Here is a 25556-nt window from a genome sequence, read left to right on the forward strand (position 1 = left end):
TCATTTGGCAAAGTATCTTCCTTCGGACGTCCTCAAATCATTAAACTTTCAAAATCTTGCAAGGACAAGGCGAAATTGAATTTGTAGCTCCGGTCCTTCACTGAGGGACAGGAGCGATCTTCCCCCTGGAGGCATTTCTGTGCTCATGAAAATCTTCAATTTATATTCAATGGAAAGATCTCGCCGTTCTCCATCACTTCAAACGTAAAATTTGTCTGGACTCTGCAAGAATGATGAGATATTTGAAAACGAGCTCCCGTCCTTCACTGAGGGACAGGAGCGATTTTGCTCCTACAGGCCAAAATATCATGATTTTACACATTTTATCACTTCACAAGGCGAAAACAAATCATTTGAAATGCCTAGGATCAAAAATCAAAAAAGTCAAAATTTGGTCAAAATTACTCAATTGGACAAAATTCATGTTTCATCATCAACACTTAGACGAATTTAGACTCTGCGTCAACATTCCAATTGAAAATTAGACCATTCTGGCGAATTCATTTCATTCAAAATTTGCATTCTAGAAAAGGAAACTCAAAAGCTCTCAAAAGCGACTGGATTCTGGTCCGAAAAGACGGTAATTAAAACCCTAAGGCTTGACCCTAAATCCAGACAACTAACAAACTAACAAAACCCTAAAAAAAAGCAAAGCGAAAACGAACAAAACGAGCAAAAAACATGGGTCCCCATTTGCAATGGGGCGATGTGTGAAAACGTCACAACAGGTCGATACAAGTCAAGACAAGGTGGCGAGGGACACTTCAAGAAGTCTTTAGCAAGCACAAACATTCAAGGGTTGTCGCAATGATGAAATTCGCACCCTATAGCCTAGATCGCTCCTGTCCCTCAGGAAGGGACCAGGGCGATGTTGAATGCATTGGTCATTTCATGCAAAATTTACGTAAGGACAAGATGTTGCAATGTTTTAGAGGGTCCATGGTATGATAAAAAGATGATATACAAGGGTTTTGAACGTAAAATGATCATCATTTTGAGCATGGAGACTATATCGCTCCTGTCCCTCTCCAAGGGACCAGGGCGATTTGCTTTGGATTCCTCGTTTTGCTTCAAGTTCGAGCTAAGTCAAGACGTCATAAGATAGCATATGGTCCAAGGCATCGTTTGAAGATAATTCGCAAGAGTGTTGAACGTCCAAACATCGCCAAATAATGTAAAAGCCTCACATCGCTCCTGTCCTTTGGACAAGGACCAAGGCGATACTATCAAAAACACTCACGTTCCTTCAAGATCAAAGCGAAGCGAGGTTTGGAAGAGTGAAGGACGACGTTTGAAGGACATCGCAAAGGAGATCAAAGTGTAAAGTTGCCAAGGTCAAGGAGAAAACGTGGATCGCTCCTGTCCCTCTCCAAGGGACAAGGGCGATGGTCCCTTTAATACGTCCAAACACATAATGAAGACAAATAGAATAAGCGCAAAAGGAATGAGCATAGATGTTATTCGCTAACAATGAAAGATCGAGGAACAAAGATGCATATTGAACGTGGGAATTTGGAGATCGCTCCTGTCCCTCTCCAAGGGACAAGGGCGATGAACACTCAAAAGGTATTTAAGTACGCATGCAAGATGATCAAATTCGAAGGACTCATCATGATGATCGATTTTCAACGCGAAGATGAAAGAGTTGGACGTAAGAAATGCAAAATCAAGACCAAAATCATGGATCGCTACTGTCCCTCTCCAAGGGACCAGAGCGATGAGGTACGTCCCTTCCTTTTTTCCAATTTTGGCGCCAAGTGAGCAATTCGAATTTTCCTCAAATGCTAAATCAATTTAAAAAATTGAATATCCATTTTATTTAGCATTTAATATGGCGTTATCTTTTATTAATTATTTTTTGCCTTTATTTAAAAATCGAAATTCACATTTAAAAAACGCAAGGCATTTATAATTAATTAATTAATTAATAAAAATCGATTTGGAGCGCTCAATTAAGCAAGTCGGCCTTGTTATTTTATTGCAAATCATTTTTAAAAAATGGTTTTATTAAGCAAGTCGGCCTAAGGGGTGAAAGGATGAGCGCGCTATATATGAAGGGTGAGAGATTTCATTTTCACATAATCATTTTTACCTTTCTTCATGCGAATTAAGAAGAGGCGAATATAGTGCGAAGTGTGTTCAAAGGTGGTGCGAATTCAAACCAAGGGTGGCGCTTAGTTATCAAGGGTGGTGCGAATTTGAAGACCACACCAAATGCGAACTTGAGGAGACATTAAGGCGAATTTGCTAAAGACTTGGAGGATTTGTTTGAGCGATTTGTCAAGGACAAATTTGATGATCATTTGGGACCACGTCTAGGGCGATACTTGAAGATCACGTTCACTCCAAAGGTGGCAAAGTCAATTTTGAGGAGACCACATTGAAGACTATTTTATACCTCAAATTTTTGCCTAGGCGAATTTTGTTTTTGCATTCTAGAGTTAGCTCTCTATCGAGGTATGGCGATTTTAATTATTATTGCTTTATTCATTCATCGTCATATTTCAAGTTTTGAAATTTTGATTTTTGAATTTCTCTTAGCTCAATCGTTTATTTTAGGAAATGATAACTCTAGAGACTTATCATGATGTTTCCTAAAAAATTTATCTCTCTTATTTACGTTATTTATTGCAAAATCTATTTCTTATAATGAAATGTTGTGTAGGTATGGCGACCCCGAAGGCGGGAGCATCCACCAGTCGCTCGGCTCTCATGAAAGAAGATCAGAAGACCGAAGAAGTGGAGACCAAGATCGTGTCGAAGTGGAGCAACATTGGAGATACCAACTTGGGGAACTTTAGCACGAAGAAGTTTCGAGAGGTCCCTTACATTGGCAAGCCATCACCTGTTGCCCGGAGAGTAATAGAGAGTGGCATCATCAAGGCGGCCGGTTTTCCTCCAGCTATTCAGTGCCACGAGTTGATGATCGAGTGTGCCCGTCACTACAATCCACAGTCCAGGACAATTGTGTCCAATGAAGGAAACACTTTGGCGTACCTCTCAGAGGAAGCCATAAGTGAAGCCTTCCATCTTCCAGAACACAGGGACATGATATACAAGAGCATTGAAGGAGCCAGATCAGTGTACGATGATGATCCAGATGCTTGCCTAAGCATAATTAACAAGAACTGGCTACTCAAGAGTCGTCCCCGTCTAAGCAAGGTACCGAACACACCGCATCGGATTGATTTCCAGGAGGAGTACAGAGATTTGATTACCATGCTCAACAGAGTTACAGGAGCACCTCATGCCTTCTATTTTGAGAAATGGATGTTTTACTTCATCCAGGTGATTGTTCAAGGAAAGGGTACGATACATTGGGCTAGGATAATTAGCCATTGCTTGGACGTACAGTTGAGAAGACTCAGGGCTACTAAGTCCTTCCACATGAGTTCATACGTCATCTATGCCTTAATCAGGAGCGTTGAGTACGCAGGATTACCTCACAGAGGAGTGATTGGAAGAGGACCCGGCGAGGTCAGAGCTTGTGAATCCTATACCTACTTGCATCATCCGCCAGGAAAGAACTACAAGTTAGTCAATGATACTTTCACGATGAACATCACAAGGACGTTGCAAGGAGGGATTCACAACAGATTATCTCAGGATGCCCAGGAGTTCATCAAGAGGTACGGTGCTTGGTTCATTCAGTTTCCCAAGTTCACTTACATTAGAGTGCATGGATGCCCTTTACCTCCATACATGTTGCCAAGATATCCGACAGACAGAATTGTGTTACTTGAAGTAACAAGGCAGTTGGCAGCATATGTGAAGGCATTCAGACACAGACATCAGAATGGAGTTCAGGTACCTATTATTTTGGGTAATTCAGTTGAGGTATGTCCTAATGTCTTAGCCATGGATGACGCAGAGAAGGAGTTAGCCTTGTATTCTTTTTCATCTTTTGCTTGGAGGAATAGTTTTGATCCCCATGGACATTTAGAGGAGACGGTCGGTAAAAGATTTAGACATGAGCACCAAATTGAAGATTTTATGATGAACCTCCTAGATGATCTTGAAGTGAAACGTAAGATACATTCTAGATTGCCTTTGGATTTCATCAGGAAATGCAGGATTTACAGAGTGGCCGACCAAGCTCAGGACAATGGCAAGCACATCCAGTCTTCATATGATAGAGAAAGCAAAACAATAAGTTTGAATTGGAATGAGCCCGAGGTCGTGGATTTAGATGATTTGATGGCACCAGTCTTGTCTTGTACTCGCAGATGGGTACACGTTCAGCATCAGAAGTTGAGAGAACAAGGCATAGCTATGTCTTTCACTTTGGAAGATAAACCAGCCGAAGGTGGAGCAAGTGTTAGTGAAGGCAATCCTAATCCTAGGAATTCAGGTGAAGGTAACCTTCGATGTGCCAGTGAGGGCAATCTCCATTCGAGAGGTTCAAAGAGAAAGGAAAGATCAGAAAAGAAAGAGTCTTCCAAGAAAAAGCAAGGTGCTAACAAAGATCAAACACCAGGTACTTCTTCCAGATCGGAAAATAGAACAGTTCGAGTGGAAGAGTCCATGGAGTCGATGGTACAAAATGACAGGCAGGAGGAAGGACAGGCACAGCATGTTTCGTCAGATGGATCTCTCCAAGACTATGATTTAGATAATGATAATGAAGTAACATCTCCTCCCAGACAAGAAGAAATAGTACATAAAGAAATTCAAGTTCAAGAGACAAGATCGAATATCCCAGATTGGTTGAAGGAAAGATTGACTAGGGTGATCGTAATTGAGGACGAGGACAGTGCAATTGATTTAGAGAGCCTTGTTGGACGTTCACATATGACAACAGAGAAGAAGAAGGCTACAAAGATGTCCAAGATGATTCGAGATGAGACTGGATCCCGAAAACTACAGATAGCTACACCGGCAGCAGATAAATATGAGGTTGAGATCCTAGCAGAGGATTATGATATACAGACTTTTGAGTTAGGACCATCCACAGCAGAGCAGACTTTAGATGATGCCACCGACACATTTGAGGCATTGAAGGATAAGTTTAGAGAAGAGGTGGAAAAGAATAGAAAGCTTGAGAGAGAGAGAGGTGCATGGAGGACATATTTCAGTCACATCAATGAACCTTTGGGACGTCAGGATCCAGTTAGATCACCAGTGCAGGCATTGCCCCTTCAATCGATCAATGAAGCAGAAAGATTCAAGAACCTGGTCCAGCGTACATGCAGTTGGATGGATAGATCTCATACAGTGGCTATAGAATTTGTTACAAGGATGTCGAAGATCATTCATCAGGCTATCCAAGTTCTTGAGATAATCCACAGATTGATGGCAACAGTAGCTGCATTTGCCCATACCAAGGACGTTGTCATCCCTGTCTTGAAAGTAATAAGACACACATCCAGAAGAATTTTAACGCAGGAGAGGATCTTAGAAGGTGATTCTCACAGTTTGTTTCAGTGGTCAACCTTACTCCATATAAAGAGTGTTCTCTTCGAGGACATCAGTGTTAGATGTGGTCAAGTTGAGGAGGTGATCAATCCGATCCAGGATAGAGTATTTGAGGTACTTCGTACCATTCTTGGCAGAAGGATCGAGGTCGAGACAGATGTGGATATACAAGAATTTGAGGATAGAATCAAGATCATCTTTCGCAAGGACGCAGATGTTACAGATGAGCAGTATGATCAGATGTATGCCACCATGCTCCTGATTGATAGAACAAAGGAACTTGAACCTACTTGGGACGCAGCTCTTCTAAATGCATTCGATCAGGTCATCCACTTAGAAGAGAGTATCAAGAATCTTCCCGAGATTCCAATCACAGAAATCGAAGGAATCGTGACAAAATTCATTGCATATGCTAAGAAAGAGAATTGGAAAGGGAATAAGATTCTAGATGAAAGGTTGTTACAGATGACATGACATCTTATTTCTCATTGGTTGATACCTCCTAGATTTTTGTGCCGAATTTAATATTTGGCTATGTATTTAATATTGTTCAGTAAAAAGGAGGTCATTTGTAACAAACCCTAATTAGGGTTTAGGTGTCATGATCTTGTCCATTGATTTACTTTCAATCTGGACCTTTCATTGTAACTGGGGATGCTATTTATACCCCCATTTTTCATTTCATTAGGTAATAGTGAATAGTTAATAGTCGAATAGTCAGATAAGAGTGAAATAGAGAGATTAGAATTAGAAGTAATTTCATTTTGTAGCAAGATTGAGTCTTGAAGAGAGAAATTCAAGCAATTGTTGTATATGATGACTTGGAAATCAATAAAATATTGAAGTTATGGTGTTTTGTTGCAAATTTCTTGAGTTATCTTCATGGTTATTGGATGTACTTGAATCACGCTCAATCAAAGTAGTTTGTTAATTTGAAAGACTAAGTGTGAGATTTGATATTTGGTAGGATTCGCTATCCAAACCACTAGCTTCTTGCTGATTGTAGGAACGCCTTGCGTGGTCGACTAGAGAACATTTTGAGTACTTAACCTTCAAGCATTTTCGTATCTAGGATATGTACCTTCGTAGTAGTGTCCTTGGTCTTTGATGCATTGAACATCATTATTACCTTAGAAGATCGCACTAATTTCAATTGAGTTGTTATCTTATGGCAAAATTGAAGTTGGTTGAGTCTTGCCAAATCTCATTCATGCTAAGTCATTCATAGGGTTAGGCTAGATTAGACCTCTCAAACCCTATCTTTTGCTTTTTTTGAAAGTTCCTTTAGTTTAGTAAAATCTTCGAGCTTTGAATACGTAAGACCCCTTGGAGGAAACAGCAAATCACATCATACCACTAAAAAGCTTGTCCACACGTGGAGACCCCACTAAAAGAACCTTGGAGTCCATCTAACTGATCCTTTTTGCAGATCTTCAGCAGTTAGAGACTATTTTCTCAAGAGAGGATAAGATACCTATTGGTATTTTATTCTGTGTATGATTGTGTATAAAATACACGTCAACAGTACTGCACAAGGGCTTAGACTCTCCCTGATCAAACCTTTCTTCAACAGTTCCTACACTTGTCTATTCAGCTCTTCATTCTCTGTCGATGTCAACCGGTGTGCAGCTTTGTTAGGCAAACCAGCTCCGAGAACCAAGTCCATGCAATGACTAATACTTCTAACAGACGGCAATCTATCAGGTACATTATCTGAAATGATGTCCTCATATTCTGTCAGCAAACCTCTTATCTCTTACGGGTGTTCTCCTTTTGGTTCCGATCTCTCAGTCTTCTTATGAATTAAGGCAAAACACACATTTTCATGTCTCAGTCCATCCATGAATTTCCTTCCATCTACTAAACAGATTCTGGCATTCATATAGACTTCATTCTTCAAAGGTTCCTCCAAAGGTAACAAGGTTTGCTTCATCCCATTGGTCACGATAGTGTATGTATTCTTCCTTCCATCATGTATTGTCTGTTTATCAAATTGCCAAGGTCTACTCAACAAAATATGACAAATATCCATAGATATAATATTACACAAAACTTCATTATGATAATTACCAATTTTTAATATGACCAAACATTGATCACTTACTAACAACTTATGTTCATCCTGAATCCATGCTATCCGGTAAGGCTTAGGGTGTTTTAATCTCTCCAATTTCAACTTGTTCACCATCTCCTCTGAAACAAGATTATCTGAACTACCACTATCAATAACAACTTTACAACACTTACCGAATACCTTACATCTGGTCTTGAACAGATTCTTCCTCTACAAGGGCTCTTCATTTCCTCCAGTATGACACAAAGCTCTCCTCATCATCAACAATTCTCCATCTTCCGATTTATTTTTTGATCCGGTGGGGTTTTCTTCCACCACTGCTGCTCTTCCAATAGTCTCTTTCTTCTTACATTCGAATGCACGGTGTCCTTCTCCTCCACACTTAAAAAAAGTTCCTCTAAATGTCCTCTTGTCCTGTCTTCCAAAGTTCTCATTCCGATAACCGTCTAGTTCTCTCCTCCAGTAGAAATTTCTATCATCCTTCCGATATGAATTACCTTCTTTGCTCACTTCCTTGTCCTTGTTCTGATCTGTATTGGTTCCTCTTCCTCCTTGAAATCTTCCTCCCGTAAACCTTCCACCTCTACCTCTCTGTCTCTGCTCATGTCTTTTGTTCATTTCTCTTCAGCCTTTAGGGCATGCTGGTAAGCCTCTTCAACACTCTCCAATTTGATCATACTGAGTTCATCATGTATAGACATCCGCAATCCATTCAAATATCTTGCAATTTGTTCAACTTCATCATCAACATGTCTGGATCTGATGTTCAACTTGTAAAATGTTTCGGTGTACTCCTTCACACTAGATTCCTTCTGTCTCAAATTCTGCAACTTCCAGAACAAATCAACTTGATAATTCACCGGCACAAACTTTGATTTCAACTTGGCAATCATCCTATCCCACGTCTTAATCTTCTCTTTACCTCTTCTCTATCTGTCAACTTGCAAATGCTCCCACCAAAGAGATGCATGACCTTTCAACCGGGTACAGGCATATTTCACCTTCCTCTCTTCTGCAATGTTTTCAAAATCGAAATACTTCTCCATCTCCGAGATCCAATCCATCAATTCATCTGAATCTAACTTCCCATCATATTCCAATGGGGTAAAAGGAGCTTTAGTGTTCGCCCTACTCAAAACCCTTAAAAACCTTTCTTCATCCAGATCAACCGCCGGTAGGTTTACTTGTTCTGTCGGGGCTTCTTCTCCTTTATCTTCCCTTACATCTTCAATTTGTCAGCCTCTTCTCTGGGATGTCTCCACGGCTTCTAACCGGGCTCCTATTCCTCGCAACATCTCCATCACAGCAAGTTCTGCATTCCCATGCGCTCCACCATTCCTAGTTCTTGTTTGCGCCATCGATTCACACTAGTCCTCTGCAATTGCAAGTCAGATCCGCAATCTGTCACCCTACAACAAGAAATTCAAGACACGCATCCTCCGGAACGTAACTTCGCTCTGATACCACTTGAAGTAGTCACCGTTGAGGAGTGACCTCAAGGAGATCAATGTGGACCGGTCAGCAAGAGTAACACAACGGAAACACACAGATATGATGGAGGCAATGAAGGACAGATAGTTTTATTGCATGAAATCTGATTACATTCAACCGGTTACAACCGAGTTACAACAGACCGACACACAGGCCTGGTAGAATAGGTCAAAACCTCTGATTGATTCTAGGTTGATTACATTCTAATGCGTAATTACAAATATATATATCGATCCAAAGGATCCAGTAGGCCCAAAAGAGACCAAAACCCGAAGAACAAGACCTAACATGAAAATAACAAAGGTCGGCCTCCGCCAAGAGATTCCTCTGGAAAATCCAAAGGATGAAACGTAGAAGATCGGCCAGACGCCAAGGAACATCGAAATCGAAATCAACATCCAAGGCTATGCAAGCTTCAGAATGGGTTGTGGTAGATTACCAAAATAGGTCTCAGGCAACCTGTAACAAAGGAAAAACCGGTAACAAGAAACTGTCATGGAAATCGGTAGCGGTATCTTGCCGAAAAGTGATCCAAATGCGATGCGGTCTAAAAGCAAGAAAGATGATCAACTCTTCAAGTAGAATCCAACTCCATAGGATCCGGTGAGCCAAAACCGGGATACACAGAAAGGAAAACTGAAACTGAGAACAGAAACAAAACAGAAAGGAAAATGTTTTTGGTTGATGCAAGATTGTTGTGAACTCGAGATGCTCCTGCATCAAGCACACCATGCACCTTCTATAGGAATTGCTTTCCTAAGTAAAAAAGGTGAAAATTTTGTGAAAATGGCATCCTTGTCTTCAAGTTAGTCTCATTCTCTTCATCAGAATATATACATGAAATATAACATTTAAATATTTCACGTATATATCGGTAGGATGTTTGAGAGTGGTTTCAGACCTCTAGGAGTTATAATGTATATTCTAAGTTTTAGAATATTTATAAATTTTCAGACTTGTCAGATTCAGTAATCAGCAAGCTACTATCAGCATTCTCTCACTCTCTTGATCTCACTCTCTTTATCTCTCCTGAACTCTAGATCTATCTATCTCCCTATCACTCTTCCTCTATACCCTCCCTCTACCTCTCTCTATCTCACTCTCTTCTTTCTCCCCCAAGATCTAGACCTATCTCTTTACATCTCTCTCTCACCCCCATACCCCCACGAGTGGTGCTAACCTCAACCTCATTTTGGTGTTGCCCCCAAACCCCCATCAAACTATAATTCTAAGCAACTAATAATAGACCAATGATAAATCATGATCATGAAAAATTGCATAATACATATCCGTTGTTGCTCATCTCGGCATATTCATAGTCAAAACCACAATCAAGACACCCACAAGGGGCGTCGCCCCTTGACACCAAACCTCCACCCACCATTCTTATTGTTTATGCAATCATTTCCATGTTTTTTATGTTTATTAATTTAAAACAACTTTACTTAGTATGCCAAAGTTTCATTTGCAATTCTTATACTTATTCTTGGTTTGCACTTTGTTCCTAGGTTCCAAAATTCTGCCCATCATTGTTAAAGTTCAAATTTCAAATTTTCAATGCAATCATTTTCAATTTTTTTATGTTTATTGGTATAAACTTTACATAGTGTGGCAAAGTTTCGTTTTCAATTCTTATACTTATTCCTTACACAGCTTTTTACAAGTAATATTTGCAAGCTTTGAAATCTTTACCATGTCTCTCACAGCTTCCTTACAGCTAATCATGACAAGATTGTCAAAGTTTAGGTGCCCTATTGTCCTGATACAACATCTTTCATTTTTCATTTCATTGAGGATTTCCCATCCTTCTTGATTTCACATCCTTCAAAATGGAATGTGAGTGTTGTTGATTGTAACTAGGTAGAATGCGGATTCCAATTGCCTTAAGGCAACATTGGAATCCGCCAAGGGTTGGGCCCTTCTCTCCCCTCTCACACGCCACTCTAAGGGAAACGTGTTCCCTCTAATAGGGTTGAGACCCTATAACCCAAGGGTTATATCTCACAAAAGAGATAAAACTAAATTGGCACCAATTTAGTCCAAGCCGACCTCAAATAGGTTCCTTGCCACATATAAATAAAGAACAACTTGACCTCAGTAATACACACATCTTCCTTCACAAATGCGAATTAGCTCTGAAGTTGAATGCGAATTTAGTCAGTTATCTGTTGTGCATGAATGCGAACTACATCCGCTGCCAAAGTGTAAACATTAGGTGTGGATATCTCCATTGAAAGGTGTGAATTGCTGTCAAGAATAAGGTGTCAAAAGTGCAGACCAGGTTGCTGTTGACGAAGACAAAAGTGCAGATCTGAGGTGCAGACCTGATACTGATTAACCATCTACATCAGCCCTAAGTGACGTCATATCAAACCTCTTACAGAGATAAGTGTTGTAATCAGAATATTGTGTATAATTTCATAATCAAATCTGAGGATCTTTTCTTGTTGGGTTTTTCCTTCTAGGAAGTTTTCTCAGGGTAATGTTGTCTTGTCTCATTTTTATCTATTTTGTTTGCTTTCTATCATTCACTAAGTTGAAAACCCTAATAAAAAATAATCTAATTCTAGTTACTAAATCTGTTTTCTGAGTTTACTGGTAATCTGAAAGTAAAACTAACATGGTATCAGAGCCCTAGGTTATATATATTAACTTTCAGATTTCAATAGTCTTTTATTCCAATTGTTGTTTCATTTTTTGTCAGGACAATGACAGGACTGAAAGTTGAAGATAGGCTTGAAGGTGCACTTAGCTTTGCTGCCTAGAAGGTTCGCATTTTACTTGCTCTTGAGGAAGATGATCTCCTTCAATTTGTGCAAGACAAAGAGCTAACTGTGCCCACAGATCAAAAAGAATTAAAGCAGTTTAAAAGGAATGCCCTCAAAGCCAGAAAGTTCATCATTGACTCAGTCAGAGATCACCTTGTCGCCTCCATCTCCAAGTTCACTACAGCCAGAGAAATATTCAAACATCTAGAAGGTATTTATGAGATCAATAACCTCAGTAGAGCAACTGCATTAAGAAAACAATTACTTCACATTAAAATGGCAAAAGAATATTCAGTTATGTCTTACTTCATGAAGATCTCTAAACTAAAGGATTAACTAGGCACAATTGGTCATGACATAGAAGACAAGGACATTGTCATGATCTCATTGAATGGTCTCCCAGACTCGTGGGATTCCTTAATTCAATCCATAAGTGGGAGATCTAAATTCCCAACCTTTGATCGTCTTCAGAACGATTGCCTTCATGAGGAATCTCACCTTGCCACAAGAGGAAAACTCAAGAGTCCTCAAGTGGATGATCAGCATATGCTTACAACCCAATGCAAGAAAGGTGGTAATTGGAAGAAGAAGAATCCTAAGAGAAATAGAGAATTCAGACCACCCAATTCTCAGAATTCTTGAAAGAAGCCAAGAGATCTCTCTCGTGTTCGATGTTTTAGATGTGACAAATTTGGTCACTATACTAAAGAATGTCATAATGAACCTTCGCAAAGGGAAGCCAACCTAAATGAAGTCTCAGAACAAAATTAAGACTTCTTATTCATTTATGCCTTGTCAAGCAGTATACCCTCAGATAGTAACACATGGCTGATTGATAGTGGTGCTTCCAGACACATCACAGGCTATCATGAGCATCTTTCAGACTTAGTAGAAAAGGATACCAATCTACATGTGGTAATTGGTGTGATGCTCGATATTCGGTAACAGCATCTGGCACTACCTCTTTAAATTTAAATTCTGATATTTCACTTCACCTTAGTGATATCTTATTTGTTCCTGGAATTGAAAGAAACTTAATTTCCATTTCTACTCTAGAAGATAAAGGTTATCAAGTAGCATTTTCTGAGGGTAAAGTACTTGTTTGGCCTAAGAAATCTAGTTTTAAATCTGCTCGAGTTATTGGAAATAGATATGATAGTTTGTATAAGCTCTGCACTAACCCTATTCAAGCCCTCATTAATGAGGCCCCTGAATCCTGTGAGCTATGGCATCGAAGGCTTGGACACTTACACTTTCAAGCTTTTTCTTCCCTCCGAAGGATAGTTAAAGGTATGCCTAAACTCAATCAATTTCATGATGATACTTGTAAAGGTTGTGCTATGGGTAAAAATGTTAAACGTTTTTTCATAGAAGTGAAAGTAGAGCTAAAGAAAAATTAGAACTTGTTCATTCTGATTTATGTGGACCTATGTCTGTAGCTTCTCCTAGTGGATGTCTCTACTATGTAATCTTCATAGATGATTTCTCTAGGAAAACTTGGATTTATTTCTTAAAGACTAAAGGATCTAATGAAGTCTTAAGTAGATTTAAAGAATTTAAGGCATTGGCTGAAAACATTTCTGGTAAAAGAATTAAATGTTTAAGGTCTGAAAATGGAGGTGAGTATACCTCTGGCAATTTTTATGACTTTTGTGTTGAGTCAGGGATTAAGAGGGAATTCTGTGTTCCCTACAATCCTCAGCAAAATGGAGTTGCTGAAAGAAAGAATAGGACTATTGTTGAAGCTACAAAGGCTAAGATCCATGATCAAGACTTGCAAACTTTTCTTTGGGCTGAGGCTTCTAGAACAACAGTATATATTTAGAATAGATGTCCCCACCGTGTTCTAAAGAATATGACCCCTGAAGAAGCCTTCACAGGATCCAAACCTGACATCAGCCACTTGAGACATTTTGGAAGTCCTGTATATGTTCATGTGCCTAAAGAAAAGCGAACTAAGTTGGAGCCTTCCGGAAAGAAGGGGATGCTAGTTGGATACAGTGAATCCCCCAAAGCCTTCAGGATCAATATTCCAGGTCAAAGGTATGTTGAGGTAAGTAGGGATGTTACGTTTGAAGAAGATATTGCTTTTACAAAATCAAAAGATTCACTTGTTGTTGATGAGGTTAATAATAATCAAGATATGAATATTGATACTCACCTTGAGATTCAGAGGGAGTCTGTTGAGCCTCCACCTCAAGAAGAGCATAATGATTCACCTAAGCCCATGAATCCCAATGATATACCTAATGACATTGTTGTTAGCAAAAAGAGGACACCATTCGAGAAACACCATTCGAGAAGTTGAAAGATTTGCAGCTCCCAGTGGCACCTTCAGAGAAAGCAAGAGACCTCAAGTATTCTCCAACTATGTTGCATTGATGAGCAATCTCATTGAGTCTGAGCTATGCAATGTTGAAGAAGCCTTGAACCATCATGCCTGGAAGCTAGCTATGGATGAAGAATATCAGTCAATCATCAAGAATGATGTTTGCGACACAGTGCCTAGACCCAAAGGTAAATTTGCCGTTTCCTCTAAATGGTTATTTAAAATTAAACATAATGTTGATGGTAGTATTGAAAAATATAAAACTAAATTTGTAGCTCGTGGTTTTTCTCAAAAGGAAGGCATAGATTATGAAAAAACATTTGCTCCTGTTGCTAGATATACCTCTATTAGAACTATAATAGCTATTGTTGCAATTAGAGGTTGGAAGCTACATCAAATGGATGTTAAGACTGTTTTCCTTAATGGTGTCATTGAGGAAGAAATCTATATTGAACAACCTGAGGGTTATGAGATTCATGAAAGAGATACTCATGTGTGCAGATTGAAGAAAGCTCTATATGGCCTCAAACAGGCCCCTCGTGCTTGGTATGAAAGAATTGATAAATACTTGTTAAGTTTAGGATTTTGTAAGAATGATGTTGATTCTAACATTTATTTCAAAATATCCAATGATGAAATGCTAATTCTGGTTTTATATGTGGATGATTTATTTCTTACTAATAAAGATGAGCTTATCATTAGATGTAAGAAAAAATTAGCTTCAGAATTTGAAATGAAAGATTTAGGTTTAATGCATTATTTTCTAGGACTAGAACTATGGCAAAGATCTAACGAAATTTTCTTAAGTCAAGGAAAGTATTCTATTGATATTTTGAAAAGATTTAGAATGATGGATTGTAAACCCATGTCTACTCCTATGGAATCTAACTTAGAGAAGTTCAGTGTTTCTGCAGCTAACTCCGATTTTGCAGATCCATCTGAGTACAGACAATTGATTGGATCCCTGATGTATCTAGTTAACACTAGACCATATATATGCTATGCAGTGAATGCTCTCAGCCAGTTCATGAGCATGCCTAAACATGTTCATCTTGTTGCAGCCAAGCACATCCTAAGATACTTGCGAGGCACAGTTGGTTATGGGCTGAAGTATCCACTTAACACTCCAATAACCCTGGAAAGTTACTCAAATGCAGATTGGGCAGGAAGTGTCAAGGACAGGAAAAGAACTTCTAGCATTTGTTTCAGCTTAGGACCCGCAGTGATCTCTTGGGCTTGCAGAAAATAGTCCTCAGTAGCACTAAGTACAGCTGAAGTTGAGTACATTGCAGTAAGTGTTGCTTCTAGCGAAGCGGTGTGGCTTTGTAAGCTCCTTGTTGGGTTGTTTGGAGTCTTTGGACAACCTTGGGAACCTATAGTTATTCATTGCGATAATCAAAGTTGTATAAAGATGTCTATCAATCCGGTGTTTCATGACAGGTCAAAACATGTGGAAACTAATTATCACTTCATTCGAGATATGGTGCAAAGAGGCGCCATTCAGCTGAAGTATGTCAATACTAATGATCAGATTGCAGATATTCTTACCAAGCCCCTATCGAGAGTGAAGTTTGTGTACATCAGAGACAGACTTGGTGTTGTGGAAAATGAAAAATTGGTTGAGAAGGAGTCTCAACCTCAATGATACATTGTGTTGTATCAACCAACCTCTGCGGGCAATGCGAGGTGGTATTCTTCTCAAGGAGAAGAGCAAATGTAACCATCCTTTGTGGGCGATGGTAGAAAAGATCCTCTCCACCCTCTGCAAGCAATGTAAGGTGGATCCATTCTATGCTTGTGTGCAAGATGGAAGATTATGTTATGTAATTCCAATCTATGCTTGTGTGCAAGATGGAAAACTACAACATTCTGATTATGTAATCCATTCTTTGCTTGTATGCAAGATGGAAGATTATGATATTCTAATTATGTAATTATTTTCTCCCTAGTTAAGAGGGAGTGTTGATTGTAACTAGGTAAGATTCGGATTCCAATTGCCTTAAGGCAACATTGGAATTCGCCAAGGGTTGGGCCCTTCTCTCCCCTCTCACACGCCACTCTAAGGGAGACGTGTTCCCTCTAATAGGGCCGACCTTATAACCCAAGGGTTATATCTCACAAAAGGGATAAAAATAAATTGGCGCCAATTTAGTCCAAGCCGACCTCAAATAGGTTCCTTGCAACATACAAATAAAGAACAACTTGACCTCATTAATACACACATCTTCCTTCACAAATGCGAATTAGCTTTGAAGTTGAATGCAAACTTAGTCAGTTATCTGTTGTGCATGAATGCGAACTACATCTGCTGCCAAGGTGTAAACATTAGGTGTGGATATCTCCATTGAAAGATGCGAACTGCTGTCAAGAATAAGGTGTCAAAAGTGCAGACCAGGTTGCTGTTGACGAAGACAAAATTGCAGATCTGAGGTGCAGACCTGATACCGATTAGCCATCTACATCAGCCCTAAGTGTGGTCATATCAGACCTCTTACAGAGATAAGTGTTGTAATCAGAATATTGTGTATAATTTCATAATCAAATCTCAGGATCTTTTCTTGTTGGGTTTTTCCTCCTAGGAGGTTTTCCCAGGGTAATGTTGTCTTGTCTCATTTTTATCTATCATGTTTGCTTTCTATCATTCACTAAGTTGAAAACCCTAACAAAAAATAATCTAATTCTAGTTACTAAATCTGTTTTCTGAGTTTACTGTTAATCTGAAAGTAAAACTAACAAGTGTGTGCCCTTGGTCACACATAATTCACACTTGAGAGATTTTGCTTCAACCCTTTAACATATAGAACATTCTCAGTTTTTGTTTTTCCATTATCCAAGCTAACAGTACCTTTTCCTTTTATATTACTCTTATCACCTGCCATATGTCTTGACCAACTGCTATCAAAATACAATTGATCTCCTTTGTTTCATGTGGGTAGGGCTGTTTGAACAAACATGGATTTCTCTTTGTTTTCTTGATCCTGCCTCTTCTTCCAAACCTTAGTTGATTCAGCTTTCTTTTTATCATGAACATCCTCCTCCTTGTTTTGTCTTGGAGACTCAACAAAAGTACTTCTACAAAACCGTGTTATATGCCCACAATTGTTGCACTTGTAGCATACAATGTTATAATCCATTACAGGAGTAAATGAATAATAATTCCTTTCGAGGAGACTAATATTATTCTTTGTATGAATTCTGCAATCTACAGCATTGTGACTAAAATGATTGCATGAAAAACAATAGCCATAAAAGGAGTAATGAAAACTGGTTATACATGTTGTCTTTAATGAAAGGAATTTCTGAAGTTGTCCTTGTTTGCCTTTGGAGGTGGATTGTTCTTTTGTGAGACTTTATTCTCCTCCTCTTGCTGCCTTCTTTTTCAATGGAACTCTTGAGAGCCTCAATGTAGTTTTTTGGCTTTTCTTCACTAACATTCTATGGCGAATCCATAGCATTAGAACTTGTAGCCTCATTTGTCTTACTTTGATTTTCATCAAAACCAAGACCAGTTTTAATAAACAGTGCCCTTTGTGATTTGATGATATCATCCAATATTTCGGTACTTTTGTCAAACTTCAGGCTTTAATTTAACTGTTCCCTAAATTTCTCCAACTCCTTTAAAGAAACAATTTCATGCTTCAGTTTTTCACAATCAGATTCCTTTGCCTTGTGGATCTCTTATAACATCCTCAATATGTGTTGCCTTTTCTACTAGCACTTTCATATCTACAATCATTTTATCTAATTTTTCAAGATTCTGTTTTAGTTTTTCTTGGGCTTCACTATCCTCTTGAATTTGTAGTTTTGGTTTTGAAATTCTTTTCTTAAGCTTCTCATTCTCTCTATAATCTTAATGAAGTTCTTCCTCATGATCTACTTCCTCTTCGTCTTCACTGCACACCTCCTTTAAATCTTTTTCTTCTTTCTTTTTGTCTCTATCATCATTTCCTTCCATTTGACAATGAAGAGTATTTCTCTATGACTGCTTGAACTTTCCTCGTTGCTTCCCTCTATTTTGCTATCGTCTTTTCTTGAATAAAAACTCTTTTTGTATTTGCAAAAATCCTCCTCCTTTTCATATTGACCTTGCTTGTAGCTCTTCTTTTGATGATGTGCAAGAGAAATTCAAGATTCTATGTTATGTATTTCTTCCAAGATGAGGCTTTGGTTGTGTTCAAGGGTTGAGTTCCATGTTCCTTTGCAAGGTATTTTTGATAGACGACTCATTGAACATTAATCTATTCATAAATTCCATTAGAATCTAATAATTTTATTTTCTCTGTGTTGGCAGGATTGTGATATGGAGTTCTAGTGTTTGGTTGCCCGTGGCAACCCACCAAACCTTAAGAAGGAGGTTTTGTTCAAGGAAGTGTTGCTATGGGAAAGGGTTATGACCTAAAGGACTTTGTCACTTATATTTTTTGTCACATTGGTTTAAACCTAGTTTTGTCACTTACATGTGTTGTCATGTAGAAAAACTGGTAGATCATAAAGAGGATTGCCATGCAAGGCTAAAGGATCTCCTTCATTTTGGTGAGCATTCTCACACCAAATGACTATTATCAACAGGGTCAAGAATACTATCATGCATTTCACCTTATAGGGTTTTGGAAAACTTTCAGCCCCTAGTGACTGCTGGCCTAATTCAATACTCAAATAAGAAATTATTTAATACCAGAACTGTTGATGTATGTGGTTAGCAGCGGGAGATATCCCAAAGCTATTAATACGCTATGTTTTATATTTGCTAGGTGAGCCAACCATGATGGAGCAATTCATATATTAAATATGAAATGAAATTAATTAATTAATGCATGACTCATGAGGGCCGACCCTTTGTGAAAGGGTATCACCAATGTATATATAAGGTGCGATCTCATTCACTTCACATTCGATTATACCAAGACAAGTAGGTCTATTCAGAGGAAAAGTGCTCGGGGGTGACGATAGCAGTTTACCGTCTATGGTTGGGAGGGCAACAATGATCTGAGTCGTTGCCAATGGTTAAACGAGCACCCAATTAACATGTCTGATTGCTTACATCTCTGATCATCAAAATTCAACAAGAACAAATAAATCAAATATTGCAACAATCACACAAAATAGCTCAAACTTCAAATGCGGAAACATAAAACAGATACACAGAAAATTACACCTTCAAATCAGATTTTCATTCCTTTGACAGACCTACAATGAAACCCCTACAACCTGTACATCTCACAGCTGTACGGAATTCATCGTATATTACATTCTCCTATCTTGATCCTTTCTTTATACAATTCAACTCAATATGTTATCTTACAAAAAGCATCCTTATCTCTTACAAGAGATGTTTATCTACACTTAATTAGACTAAATTACTAAATGAAAGACATTCACTTTAATCCTTATAAGTAAAATGCAAAATAGAATAACTTGAACCACTTTAACTAGTTTCCAAAACATTCACACCGAAAGTATGCAGAAGTTCCTATCCAAACTAAAATCTCAATGAGCTTCGCTAGTATTTGTAGGATTTAGTTATAAAATTTGAAGTGACTTAGGATAGTGATCAAGCACTTATCGATCACATGGTGATTCATCAAATCCTCATGCAGATCTCAGTTATTTTGGCAATGCTGTTTTATGTCATCTATCTCATTTTCTGGCCTACCAGTTTTAGTCATACTTCTCTACAAAAATCATTCTCTCGGCCAATTTCGAGGGACTATAATCTTTATGTAACCTAGTATTTCTCTAACAAAAAGGGAGAAGGCCCCTAAACATGACTTTACCTATAGATAGATAGATAGATAGATAGATAGCTTATAAAATTTTATATGGTATAACTATAAACCTTATACTTTGCCCTTCATATTTCAAAACCAATCCAGAGGATAAAATTTAATTGTATATTTTTTATCTGGATGACAGATTTCAATTATATTTATCATTATAAACTATGTTTTAAATTCCATTTTTTTTCTTTCTTGCAAATTACAGGTACATATATATTTCTAATAGTATATAATACGTAGACTAAAAACTCATAAAAAACTTACCACACTCGTTTTCACGAGACAAAACTGTCAATCCCTTCATTCCAGGCTATCCCATTCTCTAATTTGTATCCTCTCCTAACCTGGTTCAGTGCTTATCTCCTTCCCCTCATCTATAAGGCTAGTGGATAGATGGATAGTTAGATAGTGGATGTATAGTAACAACTCAACTATCCATCCATTGTTCACATGATGCAACCAGTCATCAATTTCCCATATATTGTTTTTGTTTTTGCAAATTATGGGTATTTTCATATATATTTTAATATTATATAATACATAGATGAGAAACTTGCAAAAATCCCACCTGGCCCGTGAGTTCTGACATGACAAAACTGCTCTCAAGTCGCTCACAAAAACTCAGGATGACTTTTTTGCAGAAAATTGGTGAGTAACTCAGCAAAAGACTAGCCCAAAGTCATAAGGACAATGCAAAAATTGTGTCATGTAAAGACAAGCATGTAGAAAGTACAGTGGGTGAAGACACCCTTGACCAAACATATAACAAATGCCAAAAGTGGCAATCTCAGGGACTCATTTTCCAGCCACAGCCCATCGATGGCACATCTTCCCATCAAGGACACATCGTCTAATCATGTGTGGGTGATTAAATATCTGCTGTTTGTCTGTGCACAGGAGGGCATCAGGCATTTCCAATCAGGAATGGGCAGTTTACAATCACTTGCCAAGTTTTGGTGAGTTTTTGCCAAGTCACTGAGTATAAGTCAAATTTCAGCCTGCCGAGATTTTCTGAGTCACAAGTTTTTAAAATATGGTATAATATATATAGGACAGCTGTACCCAGCCATACCAACGAAGGGGAAAAATTGCTGTACCGACAAACCCAAACCCCAAACCGGCAACTTAGTAAATATCCTGTACAATATACAATACAACCATGCCCGGTAGTACGAAGCTACTAGAATAAAACCACCATACAAGCGAACCCAAATCCCAAACTGCGAACTTAGTAAATATCATGTGCTAAGCTCTTGTTGGAAAAGACCTCACAGTAATTACTCTGTTAAGGTATTAATTGTGAAACATTGTGCAAAATCATATAACTAAAGAGGGTAGTGAATAAATTGACCTCATAACACAAGTATACAGCAGTAAAAACAATTACTAACACACAATTAATCCATGAAGAACCAAAGAATGGAGCAAACAAAAGCAATTAAACACATCCAGAAAGAAGGTTGTTAAAAGTTCTGAATTTAAAAATCTAAAGAATAAAAAGCTACAAACCTGGGTTCATTATCTCCATATCCTAACAGCATTAGAGTTCCACCCCTGAAAAATACAGAGTCTATGTAAACTGGCAGAAGCTGCTCTGACCCTCCAATGCATACTCTGTTTTGATCACCTGACTCAGGTTCAGCAGCAAGTTGCTTGAAGTTGTTTCTTATGTATCTATCCATTCTTTGCACAAAAGTGATAAAGTTATCTGAAAGTGATGTCATAAGGCTTCCCTTTAGAATATGAAACTGGGTACTCTTGTCAACTGTAGACTTTGCCTGGGTCATATCTCTAGAGGCTCTTAAACTTGCAAGAACAGGAGACGAACCCCAAGTTATATCACTGTCACTCCATTCTTTTCCTTCTCTTTCTCTGTTTGTTTCAGTGGTACTCACTTTTCCATGTAATTCCTCCAATGAATTGTCACATATATTTGCATATGGCCCACGTCTTTCAATGTTATCATCTTCTAAATGATTGTCATTTGTGCGCCCAGCTATCTTTTGCAATACAATGTCCATGTTATTAGAGTAATGAGCAGATATTTTCTCACTCATACATTTTACATTCACTAATTCCTTGCCTCTTCTTTCACAATGATTCTCACTAGATTTACAGAGTTTGTTTGTTTCACATGATTCATAAGTAGGCTCAACTACAGCTTCATAGACAGAGCCTTTTCCATTATCTATGCCATTTGTAGATGAATGCTTCGGAGATTGATCTAGTAAGTTTGTTTCCTCGCCTACAACACCTCGATCCAACAATGAAACATCCTTGAGACGCATCAAAGAGAGGCCAATGGAATCAGTAGATAAATGCTTGATGCCAGTAAACTTACTATTCTCTTCGTCTGTCTCTTCCATTTCCTTCTGGCTGTCCTCTGCTGTACCAAATTTTCCAGTATCTCCTCCTCCATCTTCTGCATCAGATATTTTACTCTTGTCCAGGTTTTCAAAGTATGCTCTTGCTGCCGCAGCACTGTAATCAAGGTTTCTTCTTTGCATTGCTACTTTCTGACAAAAATATTCATGATTTGGAGTTGAACGCCTGAATTGGTGCAGTAAGGGACTCACCATATTTTCCTTTAACCACAATTTTACATTTGAAACAGACATTTTCAAAGCAAAAGATAAATCCAAGCTATCATGCTCAAAATCTCTCTTCCACTCAGGCCCTTTCAATCCGCTCTCATTACAAATACCTTCCAAGCATTTGCGATGCAACTGTTCTTCTATACCTGTTTCCCTTATATCAAAACCTCTTTCTAGGGTAGACTCTTCTTCTGTGCAATTCATGGAGTCAGAGTTTACCATTTCTTCAGCTTGCATTGCAGTGTCCTTGTCCAGCGACCTTGGCTCCTCAATATCTGCAAATATATAGCCCTCTTGGGCCCATTTTCTTGCCAACTTGTTTCTTTCTTCAGCACTCTGAATAGCTGCTTGCTCCCTTGCAAGCCTCCTAGCTTTTGTGCGAAGATCAATGCCCTCCTCATTCGAAGGGTGCTTTTCCAAAGGCTTCTCCAGTGGAGTTGGGATACCTAGCCATGTCCAGTCCTCCTTCTGGGTAATCAAAATATGAGGTTGCACCAACACAGCCTTAATTACCCATTGTCTCTGCTGTAGGCTGGCTAAAGGCCGAAGCTGAAGTCTAACATTCGGAAGCTCCCCACAAGAGAATTCTTCAGAGTGAGGACCCAAGGAGCAAGATTCCAAGGAGAGTGCTCCCCGCAAAAGAGAAAGTTTTTGAACCCTACCTAGGTTGAGTTTCCGACCTAGACTTTCCCCTATGGCAGTTGAAACAGAAGGCAAAACTCTTCGCTCAATATATGCTTGGGCTCCAGCTTGTGCACACAAAAACAGCGCCCCGAGAACAACTGTGAAGTGAACAATAAATAGTCCCTTGAAAGATAGCCATTCCTTCCATTGAAAAATGTGATCTTTTAGCATAACCATGTGAACTTTAAGCATTTCCATAAGATTTCTAAACATTCCCATGTCTTGCAAAGGATATTGAAAATGCCATTGTATTCTGTTTTGACATTTCAGTTTACTTTCCAGGAATTTACCAATCTCATTAAATTGCAAATATGCCTGTAAAAATGGATTTCTTTGTTGACAACAAAAAATCCTTGTTTTGCCTCGTTTGCCAAGAATATGACCCCAACCTTGACCTCTAGGTTGCCTAGTTCGAAGGTTCCTCAGAGGAATCCCAAGAAACTGCCCATGCTGTAATTTCTTTAATCTAGTTTCCCTTTCTCCATAAGTTGTAAGCTTGCCTACCTTCACAGTGCACCCATGAGGTGAACCTAAAATAAGAGGATGCATTGTTACACCATGGGAACATGTTACAGCCATAGGACACATCAAATTACCAGTGCCACTGTTCAGTGGCAACTGACAGGACATGTTCACCGGAAAAATAGGCAACCTGATGCCATCTTACCTGTTTCAGCACAGCCCAGCAATTTTTACCACTCAGGAGAATTTTCGCGCAAATAAGCTCAAGAACAAGGAAAACAAACAAAATTATGTAAAATTCATTTCGCAGTTAAAATTATTTCTACGTGCAGAAACAAATAGGGATCTAACACTAGGTATTATAATAGTATCATATGAAAACAGCCACTGATAAAACCACATAACCAATTCCTTCATTTAACAGATAACAACGGAATTGTTCTAGAATGAAATAAAACACAACAAAAAATGATCCAGCCACTTACAGATTAAAAAAAAACTTACAGAAACCACGGCAAGGGACTTACCTCAAGATTCTGCACAAATTGTGTGGTACTGTCAACCATGGCGATGAGAATAAATGGGCGAAATTCGCAGGGAAAATATTATGAAACCCTACCGAAGAAGAATTTTTTTGAAAAATGAGAAGAAGAAAAACCAATCTCCCTACAGCTGCTGCCAATCTGTTTACAATAACGAAAAGTGGGTCTAAAAATATCGGAATTTCAGTGCTACAAGATTATTGAGGTCGAGTCGAGATTTTTGTGGCCTTGTCGAAAACATTGTTGCGAATTAAAATTTGTTTCCAGGCGTGAAGCGAGGAATGTATCAACTGCCTGCAAGTTCGTTTTTCCGGCATGATACAATTTTCAGGTCTAAAGCTGCTACAATATATAGTCTATCGCCTAACTATCGGCTAATTAGAATAATAAAAATAACGAAATATTTTTTGGGCAATACGCGAATTTAAATTTTTGTCTCATTGTCGAGAAAAGTAGTAATATTGTGTAATTTTTTCTAGTAATTCTTTAATTTGCATTTGTCCGAAGGTCATGATCCTTATTTTTGTAAAGAAAACTAAATCAAACACTTTATGTTGGAAGGAAAAAAAATTAAGTGGTAGATACGTTGGTCATTAATTAGTTAAAAAAATAAAAAGGTTGGAAAGTTTTATATCTATTTCATAATAAATGTATAAATATATAATTATGAGATTAGAAAATCAAAAGAATTTTATTTGCGTTCCTTGTATTATTAATAATGATGTTTTTGGATTTGAAATTTCATATTGCTTGATTTGTTTTCTATCATATAAAACAAAAAATATTAACATGTTTACATTTAAAAGATTTAGTTATTTCTGTTGGTGTAAATAAATATTCATTTTGCATATTATTACACTCACTTAAGTTAACTTAGGATAATGCATCTCTTCGTAGTTTGGATTTGAGACACTTAGGGAAGTGTGCACATAGGGATAGAGCTTGTAGGAGAAATTTCACCTTTTGTGGTCTTATTTTGGTGTTACACTCCACATTCGATGGGTCATCCACCTCTTGTGGAATATTATATTATTTCTCCTACCTACCCCTAGTATTTCTTACCTACCCTTGTTTCTCATTGAGCCACGTCATATTTGTGTGCTCATACATCCATATGGCCTTGCCTATATAAACAGGCCTCTATTCATTGTATTGGTTAATCCAGTTGATCATTTTGCATATTGATGAGAATACAGTTTGTTTTTGTCATTCTATTGTCTCTTTTATGCTTTTCATTGTGCTTTTGATCTTGGTAAAATCCTACATGGTATCAGAGCTATCGGGGCTTCATTGATTGGTTTTTGGAGACATCGTGGAAGGCTTCTATTTTCGGATTTGGGGATCTTCATTTTTTGGGGGCGTCATACAACGATTTGGACATCACCATTGAATCCGGGAAGTCGTTTCCATAAATTTTGAC

General features: G+C 38.3%; 1 protein-coding gene across 2 annotated transcripts in view; it reads right to left on the minus strand.

Annotated features, from left to right (window-relative positions):
* The window catches only part of LOC131061447 (protein SUBSTANDARD STARCH GRAIN 4, chloroplastic), a 277450-nt gene extending 252967 nt beyond the window's left edge, over positions 1 to 24483 (minus strand). The window contains exons 1-2 of one of the 2 annotated variants that reach the window (XM_057995142.2): positions 24122 to 24483; positions 21364 to 23799 (exon numbers count right to left, since the gene is read on the minus strand). In XM_057995142.2, coding sequence (XP_057851125.2) covers positions 21364 to 23762 — 2399 coding nt within the window. In that variant the 5' untranslated portion in view covers positions 23763 to 23799; positions 24122 to 24483. The remainder of the gene's footprint in view (positions 1 to 21363; positions 23800 to 24121) is intronic. The other variant, XM_057995140.2, reaches the window with a different exon arrangement.
* Between the last annotated feature and the right edge of the window lie 1073 nt (positions 24484 to 25556).

The sequence above is a fragment of the Cryptomeria japonica genome, chromosome 8, assembly GCF_030272615.1.
Source record: "Cryptomeria japonica chromosome 8, Sugi_1.0, whole genome shotgun sequence".
Taxonomy (NCBI): Eukaryota; Viridiplantae; Streptophyta; class Pinopsida; order Cupressales; family Cupressaceae; genus Cryptomeria; species Cryptomeria japonica.